General features: G+C 46.3%; 1 protein-coding gene across 2 annotated transcripts in view; it reads left to right on the plus strand.

Moving 5' to 3' along the window:
• Positions 1-1,450: 1,450 nt before the first annotated feature.
• Positions 1,451-12,137, plus strand: part of PRXL2C (peroxiredoxin like 2C) — a 57,108-nt gene continuing 46,421 nt past the window's right edge. For both annotated transcript variants that reach the window (XM_086961159.1, XM_086961160.1), the window contains exons 1-2: positions 1,451-3,436; positions 4,203-4,271. In XM_086961159.1, the coding sequence (XP_086817285.1) occupies positions 3,239-3,436; positions 4,203-4,271 (267 nt within the window). In that variant the 5' untranslated portion in view covers positions 1,451-3,238. The remainder of the gene's footprint in view (positions 3,437-4,202; positions 4,272-12,137) is intronic.

A 12,137-nucleotide genomic window follows, 5' to 3' on the forward strand; every position in this document is an offset into this window, starting at 1 on the left:
TTGACCTTTCCGCTTCTCTTGCTTCTGCCTTGCTGACATGCGAAAGGTGCCCTGTGATGTGACATTGTCCAAACTGCCGCCTTTGCCATCCGTTCTTTTGCTTTTGTCATCTTCAACTTGCCTCCGGGGATCTCGTTGCTACATTTCCTCGCTTGTCCTTCTTTGACCATCGCGATGCCTCCTTTCTTTCTTTTTCGTTTTGTCGCATGTCTTCCTTTCTTTTCATGGGCCTTTGTTGCGTTTGCTTTTTGATCTCTTGCAGCAGTGTCTTCTTGTTCTAATCTTTTTACCCTTCTTGTGTTTGATAGTCTCATTCTTCTTAATTCCTTCATTGCCGTTCCATTTCTGCTTTCTTGTGCCACTACCTGTCTTCGGTGATCTTTTCTTTGTTGTTGTTGTGTCACCTTTGCAACCAGTTCCATTTCCTTGCCATCTGAATTTGGTTCTCTGCGCAGCCTCCGGTCAGCATGTGCTGGGTCGTCCTCGGCCGTCATAGCAAATCTGATCTCTTGCAATTCTTTGTGGTGCTCTTCGGTCCATGTGAAACATTTTCCTTTGTTTGTTAGCCCCCTCAGTGGGGTGCTTGTGGCAGCATCATCTTCTTCCAGTCTTTCAGTTGCCATGAGACCCATCATTTGCGTTGTGATGTTGCTCAACAGGCACGGCGCTGTTTCTTCTGTGAACTTTCCTCGCTCCATTTCCTTTGCGTGTGCTGTCGCTCTAGCCTCCGCTCTTGCTAGGGCCAGGATGTTTTCTAGTGACGTCTTCTCTTTTAGTATTTTTGCACGGAACCCCGTGTCACGGCAGCCTTCTATGATTCGCAACCTTATTGCTTGTTTGTTGTCAAATTTGTCAAATTCACAATGTGTTACAAGTTTCCTCAGTCTGGTCGCAAAGTCATCTGGTGTTTCGTCTATTTGTTGAGACGCAGTTGCGAAAGTGTATCGTTCAAAATCAATATTTCTTTGCTGGTCTAATTTCGTTGTTAAACATTTCTTTAGTTTCTTATAAGTAGTTGTTTCCTCTATTGGTAGCGTCACTAGAAGGTCCTCAATGTCATCGCCTGCAAAATTTAGTAATAGACCCAGTTTCTTTGCCTCTGTCACATCAGTCGCTTCCATGTATCTCTCCAGACGTCTGATCCAATTCTCCCACCTTATTCCTACTTGTGGCTCCGACAAGTTGAACGGTGGTTGTTTTCTGTATTGTGCGCTTTGTCTTTCTGGCTTGGGGTCTGTCATTTCTTCTTTTCTGTGCTCTTCTTGACACTCTTTTGTTATTTCTTCTATTATCTTTTCCTTTTGTCCTCTTTTCTTTATTGCCTGTGCTTGTTTGTTTTCCTGGTGCTCAACTCAGCACTTTTTCTTTTTCTTCCTTTGTTTTACTTTATTTGGCCTCTTCTGGGCTTTCTTAGTCCTTTTTCCTTATATTTCCTTTTCTCTTTGTGATCTTTTGTCCCTTTTTCTTCCTTTGTTTTACTTTATTTGGCCTCTTCTGGGCTTTTGTTTTACTTTATTTGGCCTCTTCTGGGCTTTCTTAGTCCTTTTTCCTTTTATTCTCTTCTTTTTCCTTGTATTTCTTTGTCTCTTTGTTTTATTTCTTTGTCTTCTCCTTTTCCTTTATTTCTCTTGTGTTTGCTGTCTTATCTTCTTTCTTTTTACTTTCTTTGCATTCTTGCCTTTTTGTTTCTCTTTTGGTGCCCTTTATTCTTGTATGTGCTTTGTTTCGTCCTTTTTGTGTTGCTTTGCCAGTGCTTTTCACTTTCCACCTTTCTTTTCCTTATTTCGCCGATCTTTGCGCTGTGCCTGACTCTTAAAAATGGCCGCCGACGTTTCCTTTGATTTGATTGGCTCCTGCGCCTGTTCTAAAGATGGCCGCCGGTGCTCTCGCAGGACTTCACGTCCAATCAACGCGATGCCTGACTCCAAAATGGCCACCGCTCTCATTCGCTGTTCCTATTGGCTCTCACGCCTGACCCCAATATGGCCGCCGAGACTCTCGAGAGAGCTCGCGCTGCTATTTTGAAATCACACGTCCCTTCGCTCTTACCGCCGTTTGCAGGCAATTTCTCAGAAGCGGTCGGGTGGGCTCCGATGTTGCTTCTTTCCTCCTCTTTTTCTTGGCACATCCGGGGTGGGCACCTGGTTCTTCTTGATCTTCTGGTTCTTCTCCGATGTCGCCGTCGATCGATGTGTGACGATCTGCGCGTCGGTTCGTTTCACCCTTCGTCGCCAGTTGTCATGTCCTACGACCAAGGAACTCACACAAGACACGACGTGGATTATACAGGTATTCTTTTTATTCGTCTGGTTACAGCATGCATGGATCATGACCTCCTGCCTCGATGTCCAGCAGCAGAATGCTCCCTCTCCCCACCCCTTGACCGGATGTGGTGTCCGGTGTCCCCTCGCCCCTGCGCTTTCCCAGGGTCCTAGTGCCCTTGTCCTGGACACGATAGTGCGCAGTCCGCTTCCTCTGGTTCCTGGGCGCTTTAAGGCGCCCAGAACCAGTTTCCCCACCGGTGGGCACCGCGTGGGTTATGGCGCCGGCCTCTAAGCCTCCCCCCCCCCTGCGGGGGGGGGGGGGTGCGGCGGCCTCTGCGACAACGGCCCCCACAACGCTAAGGATGCCTGGCCTCCACCTTGGGGGTGCCCAGGAGTGGACGCCTCACAGGGAAAGCCAGGATGGGTTCCAAAGCGGTATTCGTACAAGCGCCTTGAGACCCTTGCGGGTGAGTAGTGCGCTATACAAGTATCAATTTACATTTTTTACATTTTACCGCTCGTGTTAGCCACGTCACGACCAGCTCCTGCCTGTGGTGTTTTGTGGCTGCCTGTAGGCATCGCCTGGGCCTGCATCCTGAAATGTCCTCGACATAACAGATGTAACAGTCTGCTTGTCATTAAAATTCAAAGTTGAGCTGTGCGAAGTATTTTAGCCGCGTATTGGGAACAACAAATACATAGGCAGCAGACATTGTGCATTGACGTCACCACAGAAATCCATAACTCCAGTACTGTCACAAAAGTGTACGTGAAACCATAATGACGGTCCCCATGCTTTAAATTCTGTTTATTGTGACGATGCGCTCGGAGCATGAAGCTCTCTCGCTGGTGTACACTAGGCTCTCCGTGGCTCCGCCCCGTCCCGCTCTTCCCGCTGCGCTCTCCTCCCTCCGCGTCTGCACCCTGCTGCTGGCGCCCAGGTGGCACACCGAGGCAGACGCGGCGGTGCTGCCATGGCCTGGGCCCGGCCGCCCGTCACCCAGCAGATCCAGAGGGAGCCCCGGCGGCAGAGGGGGCTTCCGGCCGCCGACCTGCCCCGCGAGCCACAGCTGGCCGAGGCGGCTCTCTGCCCAGTGGTGGACCGGACCGGGACCCACCTGCCCTTCGGGCACCTCTTCCGGGAGCAGAGGGCGCTGGTTGTGTTTGTTCGGGTAAGTGTGCGGATGGCGGAGCTGGCAAACGCCGCCCTAGAAAATGATTTCAGAAGAATAGGAGGGCACACTGAACCTTTGCCAAAAAAAACACATCCACACCCACGCACGCTGGATTACCCAATAAGGATATGCGAGCTTCTCTGGGGCTCTCGTTTTCCCACAGGCGTGGACAGCTTAATGAATGTCTGCGGACTTCCCCAGGACTTTTAAAACTGCCCATAACATTGTGCTAATTAGTTTGTAAAACGATGTACTCCGCGTTCCATTGCAAAAAGAAAAACATTGCTTTTCTTCCACTTCAGTTACTCTGATGCCAGTTCTTTAACTTTTGCCAAGTATGAAAGTTACAACACGCCAGCAGTTGCCAGGACTGCAGGAAGCAGATAGGCTGATTGATGTATATGCCAGGCGGACAACATAGTCACGATGAGTTATAAATAGCCACAACGATATATATGTAAGCAAATAAAAAGCGCCAAAAACGACACAGTACAAACCACACCAAGGAGTCTAGAGTATACAGAAACATTCTTGAAGTATTGTGCCCTTACAAAGCCGTGGGCGGAGGTTGAAGTAGGTTAGTAGTACTGAGATCTGGTGTGTGTTTGAAGGTTGATCAACATTTGTGAACACTTTCCCCTTGTTATTTTCTGTTTGGGACTCAGTTTGTTTTTAGTAGATTAAACAAACCCACGCCGTTGCGTTGCGCCCCTTGGTTGCTAAGCAAACCTTTGTTTCTGATGCTTGTTTGTTTCCCCTCTAGCATTTCCTGTGTTACACCACAAAAGAATATGTGGAAGATCTTGCCAAAGTTCCCAAGAGTTTTCTCACAGTAAGTTGCCATTCTATATGCATGGTTAATACATGGGATTCTGCAATATCTGCCTAAAAACTCGTCTCTAATTTCTTTAAAATACATGGGATGCTGCAATCCCTGAGTAAAAACCTGTATCTAGTTTCTGTATGAAAGGTCACTTGTGATGCACCCGGTCATGTAATGTAAAGAAATGGCATAACCTCTCACCTGTAACAACTTATTACAGTTGAGTTCTGACATTCCGATGCCATCTGCCAGAGCCAGCAGCTCAGGTCAGGTCAAAGAGCATCATTAAAGCAACAGTTTAAAGAAGGAAAACAAAACGTGGCTCTCCTTTCTTCTGCTGTTTTTCAAGCTGTACAGTGACGAGTACAAAGGAGCTATGTATGGCAACATGTTTATTTTTTGCACTCTTTGGGTAATTATAGAAAATTAGAATCTTTCTGTATGTTTCTACATATTATGAGCTCCTGCTCCTTTTTTTTAAACTGACTTGTATCAAACTTTTTCAAATATCTTTTTGCAAAAAATGTCTATCAGCTTTTTTGATGTGTTGAATGTTGCTCTCTCTTTCATATGAAAGAGCTACGCATCAAGGATTTAAATGTTTTGAAGGAAATGTGATGGTGCGCCCATGTATTATAAGAAATAAAGAGCCCCCTGCTGTACATTATAAATATATTGCAAGTCACCTCAGAGTTCCATAACCTTATAAAGGAACTCCGCTTTCTGTCTCATCCCTCTATATGGTGATAGAGCTCCTCTTCCTTATAATGTACGTCAGGAGGCACTTTATCCCATATGTAATCGACAGACCACAGGCCACCCTCTACATACAGCATTTAACTGATCGGAGGAGGCTTGCTTACTCATGCCCCACTTATTTTAAAGTTTCTGGGGAGAGCCTCTGACGTGGGCCCAAAGGCAAAGATGCTCTGAGGGGTGCACTCACTTTGAGTGGAGGGGAGAAAGGGGGTCCTGTGGACCCCCCAGACATCCCCTTTCAAGGGGATCTCTAATCCCCTTTAAAAGTGCAGACAGGTTGCCGCCTGCACTGTGAAAACACTGAGCAGGTGCAAGCAGACGCTTCATGTTGTCTCATGAATGCGCTGCCCTGGGGGCAGCACGAGTTCACTGCTGCCATGGGGGCAGCGCATTCACCATAATGGGACACATTGTCATTGTTCAATGACAATGCATAATACGGCCCTAGATGCCATGTTACTGTATTCAGGATTGAGTTTGCTCATTGAAGATACCTTATGCCAGTGACAACATGCCTGTCATCATGGTGTACAGCTGCACGTTTTAATCAACAGGACGTACAGGTTTAACCATTGCTACAGTCACTGGAATCAAATGATTATTCTTCATAATCTTACGTCTTTGGGAAGATTGAGGATATAGCCCCAACAAGTACCTCTATCGATCCCTTCCCTAGGGGTCCCCTAGTTGTGTCAACATTGTTTTAGCTGCACCAGATACTTCAGAACTTGCTGGAATAAATGCCTCTGAAGGTGAGGACTGGCTCATTGTCAACAAGTCTCACTGGTCCCATTTTTGGTCATCATTGGACAGCCACTGTGAGTCAAATTATTTTTGCCTTTATATCAGATGTTGATGGATAAAATTGCAGGGTTGGCTCCCCATGTTTGGCGGAGGAGTGTTACCAAACTGCTTTCTCGCAGGGCGAGAAGCAGAAACATAAAATGGTATTATAAATACCATTTTGTGTTTCTGCTTCTCGCACTGCGAGAAAGCAGAGGGGTTTGGTTGGAGGCGGGCGGGTGGGTGATCCTGTTCTAGGGCAGGGAGGAGTGGCCTGCTCACTCTGAGGGCGCTGACTGTTTGGTCGCCCCCAGAGCCGACCAAAGCAGTCATTCGCACTCTACCCTTTTTTGAGAAAATGGCCATCCCATATGCACCAGTGCAGTCAGCGTTACAGCCAATCACAAAGCTGTCATTGCAGCATAGTGATTGGCTTAGGGGAGGAGAGGGAGGCTGCCTGCGTCCGGTGTAGAGGAGAGGACGCGGGACCGGACAGGGCCGCAAAAGTAAGTTAACATTTTAAAAAATGTATTTAAAATTAAACCCCCCGTACCCCTCCCCAACCCACCCAAGAGCCATGCCGGCCGTGACTGTATAATTGGACTTTCTGAAGCATTACCACCTTGTGCGTCACTTGTTCATGTCCATTCACTGCTGTCACCATTGTGTCCCTAATGGAAGTTACTGTCCATGGGCCACACTCGAAGGGGGTGCAGCATTTGCCTACACGGTGTCTGTCTCTTACAAGAGCTTCATGTCCATCACAAATGTCATCTTTTTTTGCTCTTTGCCTTTTACCTGCCGGTATCTCATTTGACTTGTGCCGGGTCCTAGTGTCGAGGTACCCACTTAGGAGGCACTGGAATGATATCTCTGAAGGCACAGGCAAATAGTATTGAACCCACTGCACATTTTACCATAGCATTTGTATAGCGCTTACTACCCTATGTGTGGTGCTGAAGCACTTTCCCACATGGGGAGTAAGCTGCATTGTGTAAGTAAGGTGTGTGGTTAGGAGGGTGCTGTTTTTGTTTTGAGCCCATAGTCTGTATGGGAAGTGTTTTCTGGCAATGCCTGATGATCACCCAGGTGCTGTTTTCATGTTATGGGATGTAGCGCCTGGCGGTGTGGTGCGTGAGGGTATGTGGGAGACAGATGCACACAGTATAATACAGGGGAAGCAAAATGGGGTGTACTTGTACACCAAAAAAGGAGGTAGTAATCCTTACAGTGACATGCGTTAGGCAGAGATTATGTAAAAGGAGTAAAAGGATACCAAATGGGCAATAATGGGAATTGGTTACAAGAAGTAGCCAATAACCTTGTATTTCATTCTTATTTCTGCATTTATTCGATTTATTCATTTACTTTAAAGACAGGAATACTTCTCGTGTAGGAGGAAGGAAGTGAAAGAGCAATCAAGGCTATCAACCTGACCAAAAATTCCATAAACTTGAAAGGCTAACATTCAACCAACTCCAGTTAGGCTAAAGGAAGACGACATTTTGAGAAGAGGTTCATGCCCCAAACCCCTCTCAAGCACTCAAAGATAGAAAAGCGGGGAAGCCCTAGTCGGGTCATAGCTCAGACCCCAGCCAGGCTGGCAACCTTCACATACGAGAGTAAGAGATGACACACTTGGCAAGTTGCTGCCCTATCAGCGCAAGACCAAATTGTTTAGCCTTGTGTTACCTTACTTTTCTCACCCTTACATGCAAGCCTCATACTCTTTTGAATCCCAGATACCCTCTTCTTTTTTAATGTACATAAGGTGGCATCCTCTTCACCATATAGATTTACCTGCTAGAACAGCTTTCGCTTCATTATTGATAATGAATGACGTTTCAGGGTAAGAAAAGAGACGGGGCTGAAAGGAGGTCTACTCTGCTTCCTTTATTTCAACTAGGCCAGAGTAAAGTGCCGATTTGGTAATTCTCAATATGTTCAATCTTAGCCCAGCTCTCCTCTGACTTGTGAGCTTTGTGGAAAACATCTTTTATAAATGTCTCCACAAGTTAACTTCCCTTAGGAAGTCTCACATGTAGTCAGAGACCTTTGAATTAATTCAGTAGTAGCTGATAGGTGTCATTTCCTGTCCCACACAACTCTTAATTGAACCCCTATGAAGGCCTGCTCCAGCCAGAAGAATGCTTTGATTGAGTCTACTGGATTCTGCAGGTTGAGCCTGCCCCGGGGGAGCAGAGCCTTTGCCTGCCTTTTTCATCCAAAATCTCTGGTCACCGGCCATAGTGGCACATTGTAGGGAAATAGTAGACTACCCCTTCCGCTTAAAGGCTGGTCATAATTTCTCGTGCTAGCCTGACTGATTCCTACCCATTGCATTGCAGAGATATGACCCTCAATGTGCCTTTATCAGCATTAGAAGATGAAAGCATGCTGAGCCCTGCCTATGAGGAAATCCCCCACCACATTAAGGCTAAATTCAATGTTTCAGACTAGTCTTGCTGATTTCTGGGTGCTTGATCATATCCTTCTGACCAGCCACGGCCCGTGGAGGGAGTTTCGGTGGGGCGGAGAGGCGGGACGGGGGAGGGGCAGGGTGGGGGGATGCTAAAAACGGGTGTATGGATAATTGAAGGTAAGTAAACAATTTAATTAATAAAACTAATTTCGTAGCGCGCCCTGCATCGCAAGATGCGATACAGGGTGCGCTAGGAAATTCGTTTTATTTATTAGATTGTTTACTTACCTTCAATTATCCATACCCCAGTTTTTAGCACCCTGCCCCTCCCCCGCCCCACCTCTCCACCCCACCGAAACTCCCTCCACGGGTTGGGGCCGCTCTAACCCTTCCTACTGTGTAGAAATGACGGTGGTGCAGTGTGTTGTTTTGCTATATATTATAAGGAAATTTCGTATTTTCCAGTCAGCATCTTCAATAGCTGCCACTATTTCTAGTTGTAGACTAGCAAAGTCTGCTGATGATTTCACAATCTCCTCTAATATTGTTGTATTTGAGATTTCACTTTGTACTAGTAGGCAGAAAAGTACCTCAGTGTTTTTTGTCCTTTCAGTCTTGCAGTCCCCAGCAGTTGCCGGGTGATGCAACAGATAGTCTGCAGGCTTGACAGACCCTTGCTGGCACATTATTGGGAAGCTATACTTTTGGAATGGAAGTGCCCATATTTCTATTCTCTGCAGCAGATGATGAGAGGTGCTATGGAACAGGGGCACAAGAGGCTTGTGGTCAGCACATTTAGTAACCGTATAAATAGGTGTGGAAATGGACACAGCCTCACTTGATAGCTATTGCTTCCTTCTCTATCTTATAATAGTTTTTTTTTTGTGTCTCTCAATACTCGGTCAGCAAAGTTACCAGGGCCCTCTGGTCTCAAGAATGCTTTTGATGTCACGCTCCACCTAATCCCACTGGACTGGCATTCTCTATCCGCTTTTTGTTGGCATTTGAATCAAGATCTCTCATTGTACTTTAACTCAGGATCACAAACATGGTGTTCAATAATGGCTCATTGTGTTCTTCAGACCACTGCCATTCCATCTTGATTTTGGTGGGATTGTTAATTTAGCTAGATTGGGCATGAATTTGCACAATAGTTCATCATTCACAAGAAGCTACAAGCTTCAGTCACACTATGCAGTGGAAAAGCACATCATATGCTATCTACCTACTCGGGGTCCACTCGTCTGCCCTGATTGGAGAACACTTAGCCAAATAATTTTATGGAGCATTCAGAAATGTGCATTTTTCTAGGTGCTTCAGCAATGCGTTGCAGAGTGGCTTTGTAGGCACTTATGGTGTTCCACAGTGGTGGATGCATGTATTCGAATGTTATCACTTATATTCATAACACCATCTAGCCCAGATAGTTTTTGATTTGGTGTTTTGGAAGATCTCTGTGTCTGACAACACTCCAAAACATAACCTTTTGTAGCCTTAAACTTCCGTGTGTGGAAAATGTTATATTGTATCATCTTGTTTTGTTGTGAAACAACTGATAGCTGGATTTCAGATCCAGTTTTGAAAACCACTTGATGCCATTGAGGTCTACAGGACCATCTATCCTTGAGGTAATGTCTGTGTATCTCAGTGACACTGTTTGCTAGCGCCCTATCAATGCCGATGTGCACTTCATTTTGTGTAGTTGGACGCCACCAAGAAAGCAACACCCATGGTGTAGGCCCAATGAAATTTTGTAATAACACCCATTTACTCTGTTCCAAGTTGACACACTCCTTTTCTAAATCCATATTGGACTTGTGTGAGGATCGACTTCTCTGTGGCCCAAGCTTCTAATCTTGACAGCATAACCCTGCTCATGATCTTTATAGAAGAATCCAATAGGGAAATTGGGCGGTAGTTAAAGACGTCAGTTTTTACACCTTTCTTATGGATTGGAATTATAATTGACTGGCCTCATGATAAAGGGAGTCGGGTCTCAACAGACAAGGAACCCTGGTGACTGTCGAGAAAGAGGGAGAAACAATGGCCCACTACATCTTTTGGTTCAAACAGTGGACAGGCCTACTCCGCCCACTGCCATCATGAACCACGCTGGGGAGACAGAGGTAAGCCAGGGGGAGCTCCAAGGAGCAGACGACCACCATCCAGAAGCGACCCCTTGTTGGCAAGTCCAGAGGCCACCTGTGAAATTCCGAAGTGCCGCCAGCACCACAGTCCCTGCCTCAACCACCGGCCGGGGCCCTCCCAGGTATGCCATGAGAGAGAATCCTCCACCGAACACTCGCCTGAGGGACTTTGCCTGTCAAGTAAGTGAACTACGAGACTCTTGAGGGCTAGTCAAGGACTGAGTTAAGATGGGATGTAACAGTTAGAGCACCTGTGTTTACCACTGGCGCGCGCCGGCAGATGCCTGCCCCTGCGCTCACGCCGGCTGGCGTGAGTGCGTATGTAAATAAAGATGGGCAGAGCTGTGACGGCAGTCCGCGCCTAACCTACACACAGTGTTTGAGTGTGTTTATTACAGCGCCGGGGAGACAGCAGCCCAGAGTGCAGGTACAATGCGGGGAGTCGCGAGTACTCAAATAGACACCGCGTGAAGGCATTCCGCGCTGTCTTGACCCACGGGAAGAGTTTTTTGCTCTCGTAACGTTTTTTGTGCCCCTGCAAATCGCAGTGAGCTACCACGGCTACTAACCGTGAATAACACTATATGGTCTAAACTTCAAAAGAATTTTTCACACTTAGAGCCTCACGGGAGGGTGCGCTGTAGCACGCGTACACCACCGGAGGACATCATTTTGGTCCTGACGAATGCTGAGCGAATTTGCAGTTGTAGCAGCAGAAACATGTTGACCAGTTGTTTGTTTTGAAGGACACAGGTTTCCTAAGACAGAACCTAGCTGTCCGCCACTTTGTTTTTAACCTAATACAGGTTGGCCGGTATTAAAGATTTTTGTATAGGCAACTACCTTGTATTTTTTTAGTTTTGCACCCACAGTTACACTCACACCTTAATTTGGGCACTGTTGCACTCACCACATCCCGCTCCGCTGTAAAACAGGCGTTGGAGCACGCTGGGGGGGGGGGCATTCGGCCACCCCAGCGGGGACCCAATGATGAAGCATGTCACCGATTAGTGGTGAGTGAGTGTCCTTTTACAAAAAAATATAAGATTTTCCTTTCCTTCTTGAAATCACACAGGGACATTGGTTCCCCTTAGGAATATTTTTCTTTAAGGGGTTTCTTTGTCCTTGAGGGGGATAGTAAGAGATATATATATATAAAGAAAAATACACTAAAAAGATTTTTTGTTTAAATATTCTTTATTCGTTTGCACTTAGTCACTCCTTCGTTGTTGTTAATAATACAGCGCGCAGCCAGGCCTCGGCGCACAGCCATCGGCGGAAAGGTGGCCCTCCTCTCCCCCAAATGCTACAGATAGGTTAGTCAGTTATTTGGATTCAGAAGGATAGTGGAGGCATAGTGAGGGAAACAGGTTTGCATTTATATAGCGCTTATAACCCCTGATGGGGGTGTTGAAGTGCTTTTTCGGCCAATAGCACGCTACTCCAGGACCCATAAAGGATTTTTGGTGAATTAGTATAGTGAAATATGAAAGTAATTTGAGTGGCCGATATTAGTCAGTTATTTGGATTGTGGAGGATAGCGGAGTATTTCAAAGTTGCGTGGAATGCTAGTTGAACCTAAAATTTCAACTAAAATAGATGCAAACGTTCAAGCGCAAACTCAGTAAGGCAATGTTTGTTTTCAGACTTCCAGCTGAAGGTCATAACCACCAAATGAGCACTACAAAATAGGCTAATCCTTCCTTTGGTGTCCTAATATTTAGGTTTAATTTCTGTGACTTGCCCTACTTGATGATGACCTAC

The sequence above is a fragment of the Lissotriton vulgaris genome, chromosome 3_1, assembly GCF_964263255.1.
Source record: "Lissotriton vulgaris chromosome 3_1, aLisVul1.2, whole genome shotgun sequence".
Classification (NCBI taxonomy): domain Eukaryota; kingdom Metazoa; phylum Chordata; class Amphibia; order Caudata; family Salamandridae; genus Lissotriton; species Lissotriton vulgaris.